At 45.4% G+C, this 23,507-nt stretch overlaps 1 protein-coding gene across 7 annotated transcripts in view; it reads right to left on the reverse strand.

Moving 5' to 3' along the window:
• Fs (Follistatin) overlaps nucleotides 1-23,507 on the reverse strand; it is a 122,438-nt gene that overhangs the window by 88,122 nt on the left and 10,809 nt on the right. For 5 of the 7 annotated variants that reach the window (XR_015537747.1, XR_015537745.1, XR_015537746.1 and 2 more), the window contains exon 1: nucleotides 1,005-1,262. The exons of the other annotated variants lie outside the window; for them this stretch is intronic. Coding sequence is in view for 1 of the 5 variants with exons in the window: in XM_087358331.1 (XP_087214457.1) it covers nucleotides 1,005-1,131 (127 nt within the window). In the remaining 4 variants the exon portion in view is untranslated. Of the gene's footprint in view, nucleotides 1-1,004; nucleotides 1,263-23,507 lie in introns of those variants that run through there. 7 annotated transcript variants of the gene reach the window in all.

The following is a 23,507-nucleotide window of genomic DNA, read 5'->3' on the forward strand; positions in this document are numbered from 1 at the left end:
ACCTGTACACAGGACAACACAACGAACATCCATGGCTTGAGTGGGATTCGAACCCACGGTCCCAGCGACCAAGTGGCCACTGCGGACATATTAATACCTACACAAAACAAACTCCTCCTTGAAATATAACGCGACTAGAGGATAGCGGGCATAATTTGTTTTGCACGGCAACGTGACTCAGGCCGACAAAATTCGCCTCCGCTCCACCAAAACTGCACTGTCGAAATTCAAGAACTCCGCTTAAAACGAATTATTTCGAAGAGGCGAACAAACATAATTCTTAGACACTGGAACGCACTTCATAAAACACGCGCTGGCTCAAAGTTAATGAAGGTTTCTCTTCCTGAAATGCTCTCACGTGCACTTGCCTCCGACTACGACAATTAACGGAATCTAAATGTTCGTTTACACCGGAATTTCAGTTGTTGCAACTGCTTAAACGCTCAACGCTTGATATGCAAGAACGCCGCAGAGTTACAGTGACTGAAACGCACGCAACTTACCTTTCATTTGTTATTACTGTTATTTGCGCCGACGAAACTCACTCTGACGGCGATTAAACAATGGAGCCCACGCAACAATCTCCCTCGTGACATTAGCACGCCCCGGAGTACTTTACTGCTTGCAACTGGCACATTTTTCAAACTTGTTATTGTTTCTAGGGCCAATGAACTTCGTGTCCGCGTGGCAGTTCGATTATTTGCGCACGGGAAAACAATTTCGATGTTCTGTGCGAACGTTGGTCCGTGACCGCAGGTGGAATTTGGCAGAACGCTCGTTCTAAATTAACCAAAACCGTTGTTTACAACAACAAGCAACAGCTGTAAAATTTGCATCTTTTTTGCGCGTTTGGAGTAAGCACGGCCGCTCGACTCGGCTCGGCTCGGCACGGTCCGGCCGGCCGGCAATCAAGTTGCTGCGTCCGTCCACTGAACCCATCAGCTAGCAGCAAACCTGTTGTAGCCAGTCGCGGCGCCGCTGTTCGTATCTTCAGGATGTCTTACCTTGAGTCGGCTGCAGGAGAAGAATCAGCACCAGGATGGAGGATGTCGCTGCATTCATCGCGCTGACGGTCTGATCCCGGCGTGTGTCGGGGAGTGAATGGCGACCACGTGGCTGGCGGCAGAACATGTGCGCACAAGTCAGTCACATGACGACACACGCACACACACACACACACACACACACGCGCGCGCGAGTCCCTGTTAGTCACTGCACATCGGTCGCTAGGACACACACCACTGCTGCCAGTGCGCGCAGCGGCGGGGTACTCACTGCGGGCGCTGTGGGCGGGAAACGGGGTGGGGGGTGGGAGGGAGGGGGCCGGCCGGGCCGTGCCGAGCGCGCTCAAGGCCTCCTAGCGCTGGAGTTGTTGAGGAGAACCACGCGCCGAGCCATTGATTAACACGGTCTGGGTCTTCGTGCGGTGTTCGATTCCCGACTCCGACGCCGCAGCGTGGGTTACTAGGGCTACGCCCCCCAACCCCACCCCCTTGAGGAGACCGAACTGATACGTGACTGTTAATTTGGGTACACCGTGTGTGTGTGGGGGGGGGGAGGGTTGCCTAAACAATTTTCATTTGAAGCTTTGTGGGAAAACGGTTGAGTGACTGTCCCGTTCAGTTCAACTTCTCAGATTCGTACGAACATCGTATCCCCCCCCCCCCCCGAATCTGCAATGAACGTAGCCAAATGATGTTCCTAAGCGACGTGGCAAGCATTATTTCAAGAACGTCGGAAAACTGTCTGTTGTTTTTTAATCTCTTCCACTGCGATCTGTAAACTGCATCAATTTCATCGGTAAATGAACTGTAGGCTCTCGCCCTCTGCTCTAACCACACAAAATCACAGATATACTGGGGGAGGGGGGTGCAATCAATAGACCCGTCTCCGAATCTCGGCGATGAACAGAACGCAGATATCCGCGAAATTACCTGGGCGGGATTCAAACCCTCCACCCCACGAGTAGAAGCCTTATTTAATGTCAGTTTTCCCAGTGCAGAACTTGGTTTCGAGCGTGGTGAGAACAAACGTTTGTTAGATTTCGGAAGGAGGCAGCCACGGAAGAATGCGACAGACCTCAGACCCGACAGTTGGATCGGAGCGTTACCGTTCAGTGAGAAATGTAAATCCTCTCATAAGCGTAGAGCTGCGATAAACTCCGCATTCCAGCGAGGGAACTGAGTTTCAAGGTCACTACAGGGACTCAGTCAGCTGTCGCGTTCGTCGGCCCTTGTAACGCCACAAGACGCTTTCAGCTGATGTAACGTCGGCACATAAACTTCGAAATCAAATCCTGCGGGTTACCCCGGATCTACGTCAATATCCGAGCAAGTCATCTTATGTTTAGAAACATAAAACCTGCGAACGGTGACTTTTTGTGGTGTTGATCCAGGCGAATCGAGTGGCAAGACCTCTTCTAGGGTTTACTACGGCACTCCTTAACCACTAATTATTAAAATCTTCCCATCATAGCTTTCGACAAAACGATTTTAGATAACCAACGATACATTTATACGGGTGTTCCCGGCATGTAGGTGTTTAACGACGTCGGTCTACTGCAGAATGTCATTATGCAGCACACACAGCGGCCGTGAACTTTTGCATGTTGCTATTAGGAAACAGCACAAGACCTCAGCTTAAACATCCGGTGCCCGACCGAGAGTCGAACGGGATACGTAATTATGTCTATTGAAATTACGAACATTTTAGACACAGGAACTTCAGCTATTTGTACTCCAAGAAACAAGGACACTCTTTACCTTACACTCTACATTAAAATTCTTCGTTGTGTTTAATCTATTACGTTCAAGTTGCCCCTGACGAGTAGGCCTAGAACATACACACACGGGAGAGAGCATTCTCGCTAAGTAAGATCCAGCATGGAATGGAACACAACGTTAAGCTCCAGCTGATATACGAGGTGCGATCGGAAAGTTTCCATACTGTGTCAATAGAGGGAGAACAGGATGTAGTACGAGCTTCTGCTGCTAGGGGGTGCGGCCTACATTCATAGTGAATCAGTGTGCCAGTCGGCATCATCGAATTAGCATTTGTTTCTTAGTTACGGGCGTTTTGGTAGTGCATTACACCGACCCTCCTGCGATTTCGGAATGGCGTGTGCATCAAATTTTACCAAAGACTCGCCAAAACGGCTACGGAAACCTATGAAATGCTAAAGCAAGCATTTGGGGAGTCCGCAATGGGTCGTGCACAAACCTTTGTGTGGCATTCACGTTTTAAAAATGGCCGAACCTCTGTCGATGATGACGAGCGTTCTGGACGACCATCTTCGAGCACAACGCCCGAAAATGTTACGAAGATCGACGTCGTACCATCAACGACTTGTGCGACATTGTTGGGATAGGCTATGGGACCTGTCAGCTGATTCTAAAGGAAGAACTCCACATGCGACGCATCCTGTCTGAGGACCAGAAGCAGAATCGACTTCTCGTTTGTCAGGAGCTCAAAGATCTTGCAAGAACCGACCCCAACTTCCTTTCTAAGCTCCGTGTGACTTCTTCCTCTTCCCAAAGATGAAAATTCAGCTAAAGGGAAGGAGATTTGAGACGATAGAAGAGATTCAGGCAGAATCGCAGATGGTGCTTGACAGGCTGACAAAGAAAGATTTCCAGGGTTGCTTCCAGGCTTGGCAGCGGCGCTGGGATCGTTGTGTTCACTCCCAGGGGAACTACTTCGAGGGTGATGGATGAATTTAATACCTGAGATAAGTGTACGGGTTTTTATAGGCGCAGTCTTGAAACTTTCCGATCGCACCTCGTACGCTGAGTAATGAAAGCAGAAAGCGAAATAGATCTCAGTATGTCGGTGTTGGGTCCTCCGGGTTGTGACATCATGTAGACTTACAGGTATATACCAACGTTTCGGTGGAACATTCTGCTTCCATCTTCAGGATATGTTTCTCCGAAACGTTGGTACGGACTTTCAAGTGCACACCGCGTAACAGCCGAAAGAGAACCACTGAGATGCAAGACATCCGAAAGAACTCAACAGAGAGTCCGATACCTTTCAACAGAATTAGCAGCCAACATGTTGGCGTAAAGCTGGACGCACGCCGATTACTCAAGACAGGAAACACGTTGATAGTCGCCCACACCGGTTACACACGAAACACTTAAACGTGTCTTTCCTTCTAGTCTAGTCAGTCTCTGTCAACGCCTTGGCACCGACTGCACTAATTTTGTGTTCCGATGTCATATTGCGAATCAGAATTTGGCAGAAGTCTTGTAGCGAGTTTGGAAATGAGCAATAATTCTAGAGACCTGGCAAGAATTTGACATTTGAACTGCAACCACTGTAACCGAATTTACGATATTAAGTTAAGTAGTCTGAAGATTACGCAAACCTGTCGCTTCGGCGTTCAAAAGCACGAGAAGGTCTTTCAACAGGAATTAAGCGCTTAAGTGTTCTAAGTCCGAAATTCAAAGCCTGCAGCTGGCGTCATAATTAGTAATTTCCTTGAATTTATCCATATGTGACGTTGGCTAATTTACGTTAACTCTAATTAATCTATCAAGCAAAGACACCAGTTTTGTTGGCTAACCTGAGGAAAAGCGTGAATGTTAATGAATTTTCCAAGACTTGTGACCAGGTACCGCGGAAGAATGTGGGAAAACAAATCCCTGCTCGGACAGTCATGTCCACTGGTAGAAAAACCAGCATTCGAGTGAAATCAGATACGCGAGCTCTAGTCATGATATCGGCATTTGTTTCTCTGTGCACTATTGCATTACCACAAACACTCGTTTAAACTGCACAGGTGCGTATTATTCACCCGTTCGTTTCATAATGAGCAAATGGAATTCTTATCAGCAGTAACTAAAAAGAATATGGAAATATGTGAACTGCAACAGTGTATAAATAATATGAAATTGTTGTTTGTCTGTAAAGCGTACAGAGTCCAGACACTTCTGTTAAGACGCAGAAAGGAAAAACTCTATTGCCATGTACATGAGACAGAAGCAGATAATTACTTTATTTTTAAAGAATATTTAAACTACATGAGAGGATATAGTTCGTCTCGCTTTTGACATTCTACCCCAGAGTTTTCCCCCAGCAGGGCTCTTTTCCCAAATTATTTTGGGGAAATGCCCATCCCCGTATCTCGCCAACACCGCTGCTTTGTTCCTAATTAACTCCTCCCCCCACTTGCGTTTGGTGGCTTAACCCCCAAGGATTGCCCACTTCCAGAATTTGCGTCCCCCCCGAAAATGCTTTTAAAAGAAGATTTACCCCCCACCCCTGATGTTTCAAAATCCACGGCTTTGTCCCTTCTGAGCTCGGATAACCCAGGGGCTTCCACCATCCCGATGCAGACCGAACTGGGCTTGCAACCCCAAGGATTGCCTCTCTACGGATTGGCTAGACTCTAGGGACTTTAGGTTAGGTTAGGTTAGGTTACGTTAGGTTAGCTTAGGTTAGGTTAGCTTAGGTTAGGTTAGGTTAGGTTGGGTTAGGTTAGGTTAGGTTAGGTTACGTTAGGTTAGGTTACGTTAGGTTAGGTTAGTTTAGGTTAGGTTAGGTTCGCTTAGGTTAGGTTAGGTTAGTTTAGGTTAGGTTAGCTTAGGTTAGGTTAGGTTAGGTTATGTTAGGTTGGGTTAGGTTTCCCCCGCATCGTTGCTACCTGAGAAGCCACAATCTTTGCTCAAAGAGGAGATTCCACTACATCTCCATTTCTTACTGTCACGTCGTTCATGCAACATGATGTTCCATCTATCCGTGGCCCCAACAAATGACACTTTCGGGCAGATAATAACTCGAAAAGGAATGACCGGATTTTTATACAATTTGGAGTGGAGCACATGCCAACCGAGGCTGTTCCAAATTACCAACTCTTTATTGTCCACAATCGGTAACACCAACATTACGGATGCTTAAAGTTCGTTAGTGAGAGAATGATCCTCCATGTATATAACCCATTACCGTGGTGCCATCTATCTTTGTTCAACTCTATAAACGATCGGTCTGCCCACTACAAGTTGTTAAATGATCTATTTATAGCACAGCCATAGGAGGACTGATTACGCCATCGACAGTGCTACCGTTTTCAGCGATCAAGAAAATTACTGTAACGTTAGAAGAAAGCATGATCTACTGACGAAAGGGAACTTATGAGGCCTCTGAAATGTGTTACTGCATTTCCATGGATTAGTCTGTAACCGTAGCGTTGATACAGATTCAGTCTGTGGATTGTGGCAAGTTTGGACAACTACAAAACAATGCTGTTCTATCTGTGGTTCCAGTTTATTATTATAATACAACAGAGGATTGTGTCCCGTACGAACAGACAATCTAAAGAAATTTCTACGGCTGTTTAATACGCCGAGTGCCAATTTTTCCGTCGGTTGACAGTTTCAGTCTATTTGAATAGGACAAGCCCGCTGCTGTTTTAACCTTCTAGGCTGTAATGCCGTGTAGACCGACGCTTTGAAGTACCACGTGGCGTCAGAAGGCAGGAGACCAGAATCGACGCCTTGCCTCTGATTTGGCAAACGGATAGCCCGGGTGGACGTGTGGGTATCTAAATTCATAGCCGGACGGATCGGGTTGGTAGAAGACAACAAAACAGAAGAATGCAAAACTTTTCCGTGCCTCGAATTTCGAAAACGTCCAAAATTGCTTACGAATTTCGTAATCTGTAGTCGCATCCGCTTTGCACCACACCCAAATGACGCAAACCAAACACACGTTCGCTGCATCAGCGCACTGCAAATATGCAGCAGTTCCTACGAACATTATCTGCACACGTATTGATGTTCTTGGTCTCGCCTTTACTTATAACCTCGACAGGCTCCACCCGCTAACCATTACCATGGACAACATTTGTCTATCGATTACCCGACAGTGCCTCATTCACGAAAGACGTCTCGAACACAAGACGTTTCGGCCGTTCAAACTCCGACGAATTTTTGTTGTGATGTAAGAAACCGAACAAGGGTGTGATATTTGAACTTGGAAGGTCAGGGGAGTCTACAGATCAGGTTTACTGCAGACAGTGGGAAGAAAATTTGGCGTAAGTTAAACTTTGTGGGAGTCCAGAAGGTCACGTGAGACAAGGGCGGTAAACATGAAGACCGTTGAAGATTTCCGTCTTCTGGGTTGTTGCGCTGTGTAGTCTGGTCGATGTTAACCAACGTTTCAGAGGTCATACTGCCTCCGTCATCAGGGCGATCGCAACAACCCAGAAGACAGAAATCTTCATCGCCCTGATGATGGAGGCAGTATGACCTCTGAAACGTTGGTTAACATCGACCAGACTACACAGCGCAACAACCCAGAAGACGGAAATCTTCATACTCTGATGACGGAGGCAGTATGACCTCTGAAATGTTGGTTAACATCGACCAGACTACACAGCGCAACAACCCAGAAGACAGAAATCTTCATACTCTGATGACGGAGGCAATATGACCTCTGAAACGTCGGTTAACATCGACCAGACTACACAGCGCAACAACCCAGAAGACAGAAGTCTTCATAATCATCGCCCTGATGACGGAGGCAGTATGACCTCTGAAACGTCGGTTAACATCGACCAGACTACACAGCGCAACAAATCAGAAGACAGAAATCTTCATACTCTGATGACGGAGGCAGTATGACCTCTGAAACGTCGGTTAACATCGACCAGACTACACAGCGCAACAACCCAGAAGACAGAAGTCTTCATACTCATCGCCCTGATGACGGAGGCAGTATGACCTCTGAAACGTCGGTTAATATCGACCAGACTACACAGCGCAACAAATCAGAAGACAGAAATCTTCATACTCTGATGACGGAGGCAGTATGACCTCTGAAACGTTGGTAAACATCGACCAGACTACACAACGCAACAACCCAGAAGACGGAAATCTTCATACTCTGATGACGGAGGCAGTATGACCTCTGAAACGTCGGTTAACATCGACCAGACTACACAACGCAACAACCCAGAAGACAGAAATCTTCATACTCTGATGACGGAGGCAGTATGACCTCCGAAACGTTGGTTAACATCGACCAGACTACACAACGCAACAACCCAGAAGACAGAAATCTTCATACTCCCCGCTGTGAGAACCTCAAGTCTTACATGAAGACCGTTGTTTAGCATCTGCACACTCGCTGCCGTGAGAAACGGAGGTCTCCGCCAGATGACGGGTAGTTCTGTCGGTAAACGAGAAGCGAACAGACCGCTTCGGTCACCTACAGGAAGATGAGAGAGTAACACAGAACGTTCCACTTAAAACGTAGCTCTAACTACAACAGAAGCCTTGATGACTTCAACATAACAACTACTTCCGAACGTTTATTTGTTAAAATAATTTACAGAATGGCTTTGCACTTCTCTGGAAAGAACTACAAACACAAAATGAAGGCCACAAAGAGTACTACATGCAAACATCAGAACAAAACTTGCGAATAAATTGGAGACAAAGCAGTGAATAGCCCAATGACGTTTGGGCGTCGATACGCGTTACAAATGAAAAATTTGCTGCTTACGCATGAATTTCATAGAATTATCGTTCGTCCTCATGATTCAGCTCGTCGGTCTCACCAGAAGCGGCCTTAAAACTCAATCGTCAGGGCAAACCTCTTTCCTATTCAGGTTTAGGCTTCAAATTTTAATCCGGAAGCCGTGTCCAGACTTTTTTTCCTTCAGTCCCATCCGAAAAATGACGGGATTGTACAGCACTTGACGAAACGCAAAGAAAAGCAACTTATGTTTACATGACGCCATTTCGCGTTTATTATTACCCATAATGCAATGGGCGAACGCCGAACTCAGATGCGGTGTGCAGAATACGTCAGAGCGCTCTGCACATCCGAGGATTACAGGCGTAGGAAATAAGCGGCTTGTGTCGAAACAACGCGAACAGTTGGCGGGCCACAGGGCACATAATCAGAGTTCAAAAGCCAAAAAAATCCTTCTAGGTTCTATAATCGGTTTGACGTCCACGCATTGTAAACACAAACCCGTCCACTAACAGATGTAATAAGCAGCGAATGTAACCTATTTTGAAGCACACAGCATTTCGTCACACGCCGTAGTAGCCTATATACAGAATCTATTGTGGTCCGTTTTTAGAAGTTAGATGCATTTCGATAAGACCTTCATGTAAATTAGTGATTGTCTCGGATCAGTACGGAGGAAACTGCAAGCCACTCCGGAGGCCAGCACGCTACAAATACCAGATGCAAACAAAGACGGGTGCAGCTGTACTGTGCGGACGGAATCGAAAACTGTTTTCATCACATTTATTCCTGGCCAAACTGCTCATACAGTCGTGCCAACTACCCACTGCGATATCCTTCTTAACCCCATCCTCATAGGCATTCGCCTTGAAGATGGCAGCTACAAACTGCGGCGACATCACAACAATCGATCCTTCACTACAATTAAATTAAATGACTTTTCGAAGTTAATTTCAATTGCAGACTCGCTCCTATACCCCGTCGCCGTCACTCAGCGCGGGACCGGGACAGATTTCTTTGTGGAAAACTTTTTCCCAGAAAACGTACAGCCCGTGAATAGGGAAAGAGGCGGTTAATGACCACGAGGTCATAAGAGGAGGGGAGAAAGGGTTTTCGGGAACAGAGCTGAAGGAAGAAGTTGAGGACTGGGGTGGGATAACAGGATAAAGTAAGAATAAGTGAAAGTATGAACGTAAAACCCGGCTTTCACGATTGAAGCCACGGGGACACTACGCCTCGTCATTTCAGTATGTTCACTGATGATGTGATTTCAATAGTTGAAATGTCCTCTTCTCCTGTCCCCATAAATAAATAAAAAAAATTAATCTCCTTCATAAGGTAATGCCACTTTGCAATTCGGTGAAACTTAATATAAATGTGAATTTCGGTAATAACTAAAAATGAGGCCACAACGAGGCTACGTTAGAAATACCGAAGGCTTCGCAACAGATAGGCGCTGACCAGACGCACCCTTCCGCCTAGCACTGGGTCCAAACGTTCGCCCAAGAGGCTTGTCAGGTCAATTCAGTACAGTAATACGTTTCTGGGTTCAGGGATTTTTTTTCCCTCTGATATTCAACAATACGATGAGAAATTTTCGCGTGTATCGATATAATATACGCCTCATTAAAACCAGGTGCTGGTCTTCTGCATTGCTGCGCTGTGTGGTCTGAAGATGGATGCAGTATGTTCCTACGAATATTTGGCATACAGCCAGACTGCACAAACATCTGCAATGATAATGCCGTGCAACTCACGTAAAACTAACGTTATTTATCTTTTGTGTATCAGATGATAAGTTTATGTAGGTTTTGAGGTTTTCACGGCGGTGAGTCTGAAGACGGCCGTGTTCTGGGTTGTTGCGCCGTGTAGTCTGATAGGAGTTTGCCGACATTTCAGAGGTCCTTGCTGCCTCCATCATCAGACTACCCAGATGACCGCAGAACACAATTTTACCGTCGTAAAAACTTCAGTTCGCACCCAATTACAATGACTCAATTTGCCTTCCACTTCAAAATTATTAGTGACCACGGCACTAGAACAGTATTTAATAATTACAGCTGTTTGCACAAATTCTGATACCTCAGAAACTGAAGTTAGCGACTAAACCTTCAGTTACGCATATCAGAATAATTTCTGAATTAAAAATTTTGGTTTCAGCACGCAAGAAATTAATAAAAAAAAGACAACAACGACTAATACATGTATTCATCTCTTCGTAACCCATTCCATCACTCGTATTTTACGTCACGCACGTGCTTGGTCGTGTTGACGACGTAGCACGCACGCAGTTCATACCACGTTGCTCCTTCCACTGACGCACATGCGCACATGTGCTGAATCCATTCTGCGCGTCTGTGCGTGATTCTCCACGCACAAAGCAAACTCCCGCCCTCTTCTCACCTCGGACTTTGCTTTTCGCAGTTTCCCTCAGTCCCTCCCGACGACCACCCGCCACCTAGCCGCTCGTAATGTGTACTCTCCGTTCTCGTTCGTCGAAAACGTAAATCCACTAAAAACCTCTGCAGTTGATGCAGCAGGATTCGTAAATAACTAACTATCCGCGGAATGAAGAGACGCAGGAATTTCTTAGATTTACACAAACATGGCTGAAAAAGTTGTTGGAACACCTTACAGGACATGGTAACTATGTTAACCATTTGCTTCAGCGTTCAAACATTACTTAGACGAATATGTTAGGGTCTGAAGACACCTTCGCCGTCGTAGTCGGAGTTAAAAGCGTGGCACATTTCATAACTGAACTACTTCGTATATTTTACCCACGATTATGACAGGAGCCAAAAACTCGTTCTGTTCTCCACAAGAAAAATCCTCCGGTGCTTTCTCAGACAAGAGGCATTTACGCCATTCATTTCTTGGAAGACAAGGTGCAGTAGGCCATCGTTCCGGGTAGCAAACGCTTCAGGTGTACAGGGACACACTCGAATCGATAACACATTAATGACAGCAAAGGCCTGCGACTCGTAAGTTTCGGAGCCCAACCCCAGACGGAAAACTGCAAGCCGACACCTGGCATAAGTTCGCAATCACCCTATTTTACCCGGGACCAGCAACTCCTCAACTTCTGCCTTGAAGAGACAAGGCATCAACAACAAAGTGACTCGCTTCGTGCCCCACGACTTCATAACAGCTCAGAAGCAAAAAGATGTACACGGTTTTTGAAAATTCCAAAGAAACCTCAGAAATCGACTCTGCGACAGTTCCACATTGTCTAAAACCACCAGATCCAGCGTCGTATTACCTGAACTAAGTCCCGTGAAACACGCGTTTTTAAAAAGAAGTAAAGCTGTCCCAGAGCCACGGTGGTCTAGCGGTTAGAACGCTGGCCTTGTAAGCCTGGGGTCCCGGGTTCGATTCCCGGCGGTGCCCGAATTTATAACTTGTGTTGGGCAAGGCCGTGGTCTAGGCAACACGGAGTTTTCCTCTGTGGCATCCCAACAATTACTCCATTCACACACAGAAGAAGGCAATGGCAAACCACTTCTGGATCATCTGCCAAGAACGTATATGAACAGGTCCCAGTCCGAGAAAAGGATGGAAGGATCCTGTTCATATGGACCTGTCGTCAGACAGAACACTAAATAATAATAAGATGAGGTGGTCTAGCGATTACAACGCTGGCCTTGTAATCCTGGGGTCTCGGGTTCGATTCCCGGCGGTGCCCGAATTTATAACTTGTGTTGGGCAAGGCCGTGGCCTAGGCAACACGGAGTTTTCCTCCGTGGCATCCCAACAATTACTCCATTCACACACAGAAGAAGGCAATGGCAAACCACTTCTGGATCATCTGCCAAGAACGTATATGAACAGGTCCCAGTCGGAGAAAAGGATGGAAGGATCCTGTTCATATGGACCTGTCGTCAGACAGAACACTAAATAATAAATAATAAAAAGCTGTCCCACTACACGCCATGTAGGCGCTTGGGGGAGGCACCAGGTATAGCTCCTATTCAATCTTGACCTGTTTACTAGATGGGGGTGAGTGGTCAGCGTCACGATCTTTTCCACCGGTGAAAGGAACCCCGGTACCCATTGGACACGAGGTTCGGTGGACCCTAGAGTCGGTATGGACGCAGAGGCTAGAGGAATAATCTTGTGCCTCCGTCAGGGATCGAACCCCGGTCGTCCAGCCCGTAGTCAGCCACTAAACTGACTGAGATACCCCGGCATTAACAGAGTCTGTTATCAGCCCATTTCTATCTTGGTCTTCAAAATTAACGGTTTTGGGTGAGTAGTTACAGCCATAATTCCACGTGCTCTCAAAAAATGCATCCATTCTTCATTCAAAATCATATTACGTACAATTCCTTTTTGTAAAAGTATATTTTGCTGATTAGCTCAATGAATAAATAACCTATGAAAATGTTCACCTCAGCAGCGTATTTAGGATTAGAATTCGCAAAGCGAGTCTACACTGACGAACCAATCAGCAGTTAACACGTATATTTTCTTTTCGAAGACTGACGAAGTCTTTGTCTCCTTGGCAACTATTTCGTTCCTAAGTTTTGTCAGAAAAACTACGATCCTTACACTTCGCCCGGTTAATTTTATACGTTCGTAGTTGTTAGTAACTGGGATGAGAATCCTAAAACCGAAGTAAGTAATGCACAGGACATCCCGACTGCCGTAGCTTGGTTCTGCAGAGTGCTAATGGCTTGCGGTGCCCGGATCTTCCGCAGTGAAGTCGTTTGTACACATCAGTAGCATGCAGATCTATATCACAGAGAAGTTGAGAACTTTGGTTTGATTCCTTTTATGAGTCCGAAAACTGGAAAAAAAAAAAATACGTATTTAAAGTCTAAGTGGACCATACGAGTAATTTATTTTGTTTGAAGTAGGACGATTTATCCTGTACGCGCCATTACCTACGTATATATATTTTAAATAGTCATATTCATAACTCACGTAGCCTCCATATTTAAGTTCGCGGCCACGTGGATTTCACACACAGCAACGGCTGGTTTTAAGGAGAAAAGAAATAATATGTCAGCTACTTACTGAGAATTTTGTCTTTAATTTAATTCAAGCATTAAAATAGTTTGTTTGGTAGGATAATGCATTTAGTTAAAAGTTATGGAGTCGGTGGAAAATTAAACGAATTGTTACTAGTTCTCTCCACAACGCAGTTACGCACTCTGAGAGTTTCATTCCGAAACTTTTTGTGAAGCGAAGCTTTCGGGACTACGACGGTGAATCGAGGCACCGCAATAGATGTTTCATGCGACATCTGAAACTCTTTATAAGACGTACCGCGTAAATTTATCGCAATTCCGCACTTACGATCTTTAATCCGAAGTAGCTTCCGAAGTTCGCAAATTACTTTTAACTTTTTTTACGAAAAGTTACCGTCAAAAAGGTAGATAAACATTTTCTAAATATCTCACAGTTCAAAATGTTGAACTCCAAAGCCAAGTTTACGTAAATCCAGCCGGGGCGGGGGGCGGGGGCGAGTCATGATAAACGTCACTAACAGAGGCCGCTGTTCTTATATACACCGCAAAATATTACTCAAACATTTGTTAAGGGCGGTCTGGATATAAACTAGAAGTAATTGTTTTAAAGAGAGTAAAACAAATACATGAATATTATAAACTGATTAAATATCGATTACGAATCAGACTTATGATCGATAAGATATGATGCCACTAAAACTGAGAGAAACTCCGCGGTACAATTTACATGTCACCCCGAACCACCACTTAACTTAAAAAAAAACAAAGGACAATAACCATTAATGAGGTTCCTCAGTTGGCAACGTCGTATTTAACTCAGAAGCCTGTCGTGACGGCATTACCTTCTAATCGACGAAGTACAAAACCGAATAAACATGCCTTTAATTGCGAGTGCATGTGTATATAGGCACTTCATGAGTAAGGATGTGTTACGCAGTGAACACGAGCTCAAGGACTGAAGGATATGTGATATTTGATCAGTTGGCAGGCAAGAGATCGCAACCGGGGAATGTTTGCGGGGAAACCTGAGATAAATTCCAGCGAGCTACGTAAACGTCTACGTCGATCTTCGGTGTAGCTACTCGTATGTTGAGGCAGAAGGACACTTTCTGTTCCGTCTAAGGTACTTTATAATTTCAAGCATCACCGAGCAGATGTAATTTAGATTCAAATTTAAAAGTTTCCGGTCACAATGCTACATCAAGTGAATTCGAGTTTCTCTCAGCCAAGATTACTACTAAACGATGAACAACCAACATTCCACTGGAAATCTGGTCGCGAAGTGAAGTTGGCAGACCCAAGCTTAATAATTTTAATGATTCAGCATCGTACTCGGTGCAGCTCTGAATTCGAACCAACCCTCCGGACTGGACCTTGTCAGATGACGTCTGCCTTCTGCGTCGCTAAAGAGATGACGAGTCTACGGGTTCTTTTGTTAACACACGTCACCACGGGAGATAACACCCTGCCCCCCCCCCCCCCCCAACAAAGCCATTCCACATGCCGGTACTTTTTTAAAAAAAAATCTACAATAACATTTAACAACGGAAGACGTAATTACACTCCCCTTTGAGAAGAAACGAGACTGATTGCCACTTTGATGTCAAGTCTTGGGGAAGACAGACCGAGAATCGAACCTGGATGGCGCTGCTACGAACTTCTGCTGGGAGTACAATCACCCTCGTGCTCATGGAAACAGCAAAGCGCTCGTTTCTTGTGCCGATAAATTTAACGTCAAGTCCGAGCTAGAAACTTTCTTACTAAGAGAAACAATATCCAGCATCATGCAAGCGTCTTCAGTTCTGAAGCGCTTTTTGTACTGAGACGGAAGACTGCAGAATAAACACACGTCTAGAAAGTTCCGTGAAGTTTCTAGCATCTGGGGGTATCCCATAATACTTCTGGAAATTTCCAACCCCGTTCGTATCTCGTTGGCCTGGGAAATGAAATATCTGCATGCACGTAACATGGTATTAGTGTGCAGAGGTCGTGGATTAGTGGCTGTTATGAGCGTCCGTCCGTCCGTCCGATTTCTTTGGGTCGATGTAGCAGTTTCCAAGAAGTTCGTATCCTGAAATTGCACAGGTGCAGCTGTTCCCAGCAGACAATGAATGTCTTCTTTATACTGCACGAGAGAGAGGGAGGGAGGGAGAGAGATAGCTGAGTGCAGGTTGAGCTAGGTTAGGCACGACAAGATGCAATTCATTATCACCGCTAGGCGAGGCGCCGGGAACACCGAACAAAGAATGGCCTTACAAATGCACAGACCATATACAAGACAGGGGTGTGCACTGACGAGACAGACCTCATAATTTGTGTCCCCTGTCAACGACGCAAATCAACTGTCGAGGTTATTTAGCGTTTAAACGGAAGACCAATACATCAGAATTCTTCTTGAGAAGCTGACAGTCGTTCCGTTGGTCAAGACATTCCACGCCTTTCATGGGCCTGCAAGGTTAATTACCGTGTTCATAAGATTGCATCCGAATCCCAAGGCAGTCAAATCCAAATAACATAACACATAATATTTATTAATATTAATTTTAATATCATCGCCACGCACGCGTAGGTCTCCCCATCGTTCTGTTTCTTTCTGGTGTCCACCCCCCCCCCCCCCCAGGTCTCTAAGGTTCAGAAATCCCCAAATCACGTGACGAGCCAAGTGTCAGCTCAGGTCCGTGTCATGTACTGCGCGGAACGACTGAGGAGAACCATGATTATCAGTCACGATGACCTTCAAACCTGGTACCCCAAGAATACAAGTACGCTTTTTAAATAAAACGGGGTCTCTCTTCTGAAGAGTAGCGGCTAGAAATTCCAACTGCAGTACAGCAACTTCCGAGCGAATAAATATCTGCACGGTGGGCGAGGTCTGTCGGATACTACCTTAAGGTCTATCCAACACTCATCATTTGACATGAGGTTGTCCCATCGCGCCGATATTGTCAAAGGGTCGAAATGTATGTATAATTAATTAAACGTTGCAGCAATGCGACGTGGCCTGAGGTAGCATCGGCTCATGTCAATGCGGAATAGAATTCTGGTAGCATGACATGGTTACGACAGCGAAGGAGGAGTTCGCAGGCCGACGTAAAGCAGCGGATGTCCAATGACGTAAATGAGAGTTGCAGCTTTGGAATCCGAAAACGAGAATTCGTGGAGCGCGTCCCAGAATTACTAATAACTTGGTTTTGGCCTCACTTTAACCCGCCGACCGAGAAAAACAGCTTCAAATTCGTGGAAACGAGGTTCGACCTAACGATGGCGTACGTCACTGCTGAGGAAGACGGTCAGAGACGATGAAGTGTCATAAGGGCGGTGGGTGAGTGAATGAATGTGCTTGCCGCTGCTGATGGTGATATCCCGACGAACGTAACACAAATCTGTTCATTCCCCGTGTCCTGCAGGCCCTGCTCAAAGTCTGTTGAACATCTCGGTGCCATTTTAACAATATTTAGCACATCCCGGTATTAAAAATATAATTTTTCTGCCTGTTTCGCGGGTTTTCGATTAAATATCAATATAATATTAACAAAGGCTACTACTCAATTCTTTTTCGTTCTCAAAGCGAAGTCAGATCTGAAAGTGTCCGACTGTTTTCTCGGTTGTTGGGCCGTGAAGAAATTTGGCAGCGTTTCAGAAGTCCATGCTGCCTCCATCATCAGGGCCCAGAAGACAATCATCTTCGGACTCACCGCCGTGAAATCCTCAAATCTTATTGTCTCTGACTTACCCCAAGTTAGTCTACCTGGTCCTGGACTCAGACTGGAGGAAAATATCAAAATAACTTAATAGCTCTTAGAGATAGCTTTAAATGACAACCGATTGCATGAACCTGGGTCCTTCTTGACAAGCTAACAGTACACTCAGGTAGTCAAGAAATTCCTTGCCTTCTACGGAATACAAAAGTTCATTACCGTGCTAACAAGAGCCCGAAATCGGTCCCTATCCTGGACCAGATGAATCCAATACAGACGCTTAAACCCAATTTTCGTAAGATTTTAATATTATCTTATCCCGGAGAGTCTATCTTCCCTTCAGGCTTTCCAACCAAAATTTCGTATGCATTTCCAATTTCCATGCCAATTCTCTTAAAATATTGATAACAGGCAGAGATGTACTACTTATGATAAAGACGGATTCGCCTTTTGATCTCCTGGATTTAAAGACGAGCGTATGAATTATGGTACAGGTAGCAGGTAACATAAGTCTGGAAACTTTAACATTTGTGTGTCTCTCCAGAACATTAACACGGTTATGGGGAGAATATTTGCTGCAGATATTAAGATAATCTGAACATAACGTTGGGAGTGCAGATTGTGATTGTGATTTATTAAGAGGAGCATCGTGGGAGATACAAAATGCAGACAGAAAGACATTTTTAAGTTACTAATATTCACGTATATTGCTTGAAACGCTTCCACAAGAACCTGATAAAGGTAATAATTTGTGAAAATTTAAAAACCTCGCTCTTTGATCAAATCGATCAGATCTTGAGGTTCCCATGGCGATCGATTGTGTTCTGCTGGGTTATGACGTCGTGTGGACTTGCAGGTAGACCAACGTTTCGAAGTAAGATGGTGTCTCAAACTTCAGGGTTGAAGGTGGGGTTACTGTCCAGACGACGAACAACGACAAATGACAGAATGTTGTCTGAGGACAGCCACTGAAAACGAAGTAGATGATGACGTCTAAGAATGACAAAGACATTCTTCAGCGCAGCAACTCCGGAGGAGGAGTGACACTTGAAGAGTTAAAATTAACTTAATTCTTTCGGCTGTGGTTTATCGCTGTAGACAAGCGAACTAAACAATACAAAATACACTAAAACACTGTCAATTATCCACTCGTAGGATTTGATATTCTGACAACGCCGAGTACGAAGATGGTGACCCAGAAGACAGCCATCTTATAGCTATAAAGTTGCTCTTCAAAAGTCACAAACACTTCTAACTGATCACTGAACTCTCGATCTGTGGTCCAGGTCTTTTCTGGCCATAAGATACGAGAATCAGCAAAGAGAATGATTTGTTGGGGGTACAAACAGAATTCGGACTGATTTATAATTTGCAGAAAAATGTGTCAATAAGAAAGAACGTCTCTTAAACCGAGGAATTACCAGGGAAAAATATGTCATCGGGCAAACGATGACAAATAAGTAACTGTTGAGGGCAAAACTGAAATTACAGCGAGAAACACCTGAGAAAATGTGGGCAAAAACACAGAAAATAATTTCCCGACTTGAAGACGAAACTGTGAGAATAACCCGCCAGACCGTAAGTTACCGAAACGTCGGGCCTCGAGTTGCAGCGTGATTTCAGCTGTTCCTGAGCGTTCCCCTGACGATTCTAGCAACTGCACGTCTCGCAAGAAGAGACGGCAGATAACACGACGCACACCGCAGGGGGTAACGTCTCATGTCCTGTCAATCTCATTACAAGGGAATCAGACGCCCGCCCTCAGTCAGCGCCGAAGACACGAATTCATTACGACCAACCCAATAAGAATATCGTTTGTTCCCTGTATCAGCCATGCACCGTAATAAGTTTCAAAATGAATTCCCAAAATTGGATTAGAAGCACACAAATAATCTGACGTACGAGCATGTGGTTAGACTGACGTTTCAGGCAAAGTTTTTCAATCAAAAACTTTACTTAGAGTAGTAACACCTTGCTGGCTGCGATGCATTTTTATTGGAGTCTCGAAAAGTAATTCAAGAATTTAAGAGCTAACTACAAAGAAACTAAGCAGAGAAATGTGACGTGGTTCCTGCAAGTAATAAAGACGCCATGGCAAACTGCAGCCGAAGAGCGTTCATGCCTCAAGTTTATGCGCACATTCTGCATTACACTTTGTACTATTTTCTTCAATCTACTCCTTCCACTAAAACTTTTAAACCCCTTGTGCAGTTTCCTGAATAACGTTATGAAGGTCATGCAAGTGATGTCAATCCAGAGATACAGGACTAAGTGTTTCCCTGCAAAAAGGGCACAAAACCAGCCACTGAATGGACGCAAATTGACGCTGAACGCGAAAATATGAAACTTCGCCCATCGTAAAAGAGGTTGAGTACAACGGATCAAGTACGAGGTGCGATCGGAAAGTTTCCAGGGCGAACCGGATGTAGTACGAGCTTCTGCCGCTAGGGGGTGCGGTCTACATTCATAGTGAATCAGTGTGCCAGTCGGCATCATCGAATTAGCATTTGTTTCTTAGTTACGGGCGTTTTGGTAGTGCATTACACCGACCCTCCTGCGATTTCGGAATGTCGTGTGCATCAAATTTTGCCAAAGACTCGCCAAAACGGCTACGGAAACCTATGAAATGCTAAAGCAAGCATTTGGGGAGTCCGCAATGGGTCGTGCACAAACGTTTGTGTGGCATTCACGTTTTAAAAATGGCCGAACCTCTGTCGATGATGACGAGCGTTCTGGACGACCATCTTCGAGCACAACGCCCGAAAATGTTACGAAGATTCGGCAGGCCATTCACGAAGATCGACGTCGTACCATCAACGACTTGTGCGACATTGTTGGGATAGGCTATGGGACCTGTCAGCTGATTCTAAAGGAAGAACTCCACATGCGACGCATCCTGTCTGAGGACCAGAAGCAGAATCGACTTCTCGTTTGTCAGGAGCTCAAAGATCTTGCAAGAACCGACCCCAACTTCCTTTCTAAGCTCCGTGTGACTTCTTCCTCTTCCCAAAGATGAAAATTCAGCTGAAGGGAAGGAGATTTGAGACGATAGAAGAGATTCAGGCAGAATCGCTGATGGTGCTTGACAGGCTGACAAAGAAAGATTTCCAGGGATGCTTCCAGGCTTGGCAGCGGCGCTGGGATCGTTGTGTTCACTCCCAGGGGAACTACTTCGAGGGTGATGGATGAATTTAATACCTGAGATAAGTGTACGGGTTTTTATAGGCGCACCTCGTACACGCCAGCTTCTGCAAAGAAACTGGTAATCCAACTTGTGTGATCAACTGTGGGTCTGATGGATGGTGATTCGCCGACGTTTCGGACTGACTGCAGTCTCTAACACATACATGTTCAACAAAACAGTCAAACGCGTTTATAAAATTCCAGCACACATTTCTCAGCCAGGAGTAGATTCTAAATTTTGCTTTAATAATAGCGACGCGTGTCGTGCATGGGGCGCTTGCCCCGGTTTGAACACTCCTCAGCGAGACTGCAAGCACGTTATTATTTTATTACTCGAACACGATGCAGCAGTCGTTTATCTGTTCGCTGATCAAGGCGGCGGTGGACAGGTGCACATTACGCAATTAAGCGCAATCTGTGTCCTGCCTCGCCTACCGAACTGCACATTTCGAGGGCGGCCGCCCGATCGGCCGGCTTTTTCCTGCTCTGAAATCTCCTCTACTGCGGCGAGACCCGACACGCCTTATTTACGAACTTGTGAATATTCAGCAGGGCAAATACAAAAGGTTGTGTGGACCTTCAACTGACAGCTTTTTTGCTTATTAGTTTTAACTACATTGGAGAGCGGTGCATGTAACCGGCCTTCATATTCGCTCACTGCAGCTCGAAGTTAGAACTTACATTTTACTCAATCTCTTCAAATATTCGACACATTAGTCGCAAATCTTAACGAGACTTTTATCTTGTGTTCTGTTGCATTTCTCTTTGTTTCTGCAACAGTTTCTGACAAGTCTTGCGTTCAAATTGGGTTTCAAGAACACAGACAAAATTTTATCCAAAACCTCTCAGTGGTCTGTACTTAACTCGAACTAGAAATTTAACGACGCACCATACAACCGTAACTTAACAGCGAATGGGAATGTGCGGACGACGTTGAAGCTAAAGGTACAATTTGGCTGCACGCGACAGAGACAAGCGACCGAGGCAGGCGACAGAGTTACGAGACCGAGACTGGTCGCTTCCTGTCTGCTCTCTGTACAATCGTATGAAGTACAATTACGAGCGCGAGACAAAGACAGGCGACAGAGACAAAGCACAGGAGACCGCTCTCGGACCAGTAGTGTCTCGCGACGGGCTCAGGCAGCACGTCAGTACGTAACCAAACTGCTTATGATTCAATCTGAAATAACTCCTGAAATTATATTCTTCTAATGATAAATGATTCTTTATTAACAGACAGAAAGATCCTTCTTCACGTCTGGTTTTGAATATTGAACTCGTAGGTTTTCTTTGTTTCTTTCGCAACACATCATCTTCTTCTTATTCTTCGAGTAACCTTTTTAGAAGCATTTTTGTACTCATTTTTCACAGAATATGTGATATGTATGTCTCAACAAAACAAAGAAAACAAACACTTCGCCGCATGTCTCGGTCGCCACCTCAGAAGTGTGTGGCGACAAGCTGCGATGTGTCCGTCTCCCGTCTCTGTCGCCTGCCTCGGTCGCTTGTCTCTGTCGCGTGCAGCCAAATTGTACCTTAACATTCGCCTCGCGGTGTGCTTCTGTTTTTCAGCGGAAGTCGAGTGACGCAGCGCCGCTCCACCGGAGTAAGCGCGGACGTTCGCCAGGACGTGCGCCGTCTCGTCCACATACGAGGATCGGAATCCCTGTTTAATAAAGTGCAGCGACCTCGCTGAGAGCGTAATTCAACCATTCTTCGATTCGGTGCAGACGCATATTTAAGGGAACGCTTCGTGCCTGTACGCTGTTCATATCCTACCACAAATTAGCTTTACCAGTTAAATATTTGTGTCTGCAGCACCTGTCCTTGTAATCTGATAGGCCGCCCTGTTAGTGATGCAAAACCGAACGTCATTAGAAATTTCAGACTGAAGAAATTCGCACTACGTTTTTAGAATGTGTAGGATTTGATTAAATGGAATAGGCTTGCTGGGAAAAACGAAAAGACGAAGGGGTAATGTGCCACCAAGAGGGTCCAGAGCAAGATATATTACAGTTTAGAATTCTTTGATGAAAAGCTTGTAACAGAGAAGTTCAGGGTTCGAATCCTGGTCTCGCTTACCTAAGACGGGATAAAAACACCGCATAATTCTGCAATAAATCTGTCGCCATAAAGCGGAAATCTTGGGAGAGTTTCACCGGGCGTGGGCAGACTCGGAAAACACACTACGCTCCTGAAGCGGTCTTAATTTCTGGAAGTTTCAAGACCTAACAGACGACGACGACGAAGATGGTAGTGACATCGCCGTATTTCGGGGCCGACGAGGTCAGCCCTTCAGCTGTTTCCTCGGATTAAAACAAAGTAGCGCGGTTTATGTTTTACATGCAATGTGCGAACTCTAATGATTTCATAAAGAAATGGAAGATTTACATCCGAACAGCAGAGTATAAAACACCCATATGGACCAGTTCAGTAAAACTGCTCCCAAGTGCTACATTTACGAGAGCGTACGCTTCAGACCGCACACATTCTACGTGCCTGTGCGGGGAGCATGTTGGCATGTCGGACGTCAGGAGCCGTGAATCTTATAAGAGCAGTTGTGTGACTTTTAACACTACAAGTGGCGCCATTTTGATGCTTATTCAAATTAAAATGTGCTAAGGCGATGACATTCACCAGCGTGATTTCAAATTTCGGTCGAAAAAAAAGGTTTCAATTGGTACAAAATTATTAGGGTGACCATCTAGGCATCACGGAGTTTTCCTCCGGAGGCTTCCCCGGTTTCTCCGTGGCATCCCAACAATTACTCCATTCTTACACAGAAGAAGGCAATGGCCAACCTCTTCTGGATCATCTGCCAAGAACGTATATGAACAGGTCCCAGTCTGAGAAAAGGATGGAAGGATCCTGTTCATATGGACCTGTCGTCAGACAGAACACTAAATAATAATAAGATGAGGTGGTCTAGCGGTTAGAACGCTGGCCTTGTAATCCTGGGGTCTCGGGTTCGATTCCCGGCGGTGCCCGAATTTATAACTTGTGTTGGGCAAGGCCGTGGTCTAGGCAACACGGAGTTTTCCTCCGTGGCATCCCAACAATTACTCCATTCACACACAGAAGAAGGCAATGGCAAACCACTTCTGGATCATCTGCCAAGAACGTATATGAACAGGTCCCAGTCCGAGAAAAGGATGGAAGGATCCTGTTCATATGG

Source organism: Zootermopsis nevadensis, unplaced genomic scaffold (genome assembly GCF_977971745.1).
Source record: "Zootermopsis nevadensis isolate Lab colony 2312 unplaced genomic scaffold, Znev_1.0 Znev_ptg000030l, whole genome shotgun sequence".
NCBI lineage: Eukaryota > Metazoa > Arthropoda > Insecta > Blattodea > Termopsidae > Zootermopsis > Zootermopsis nevadensis.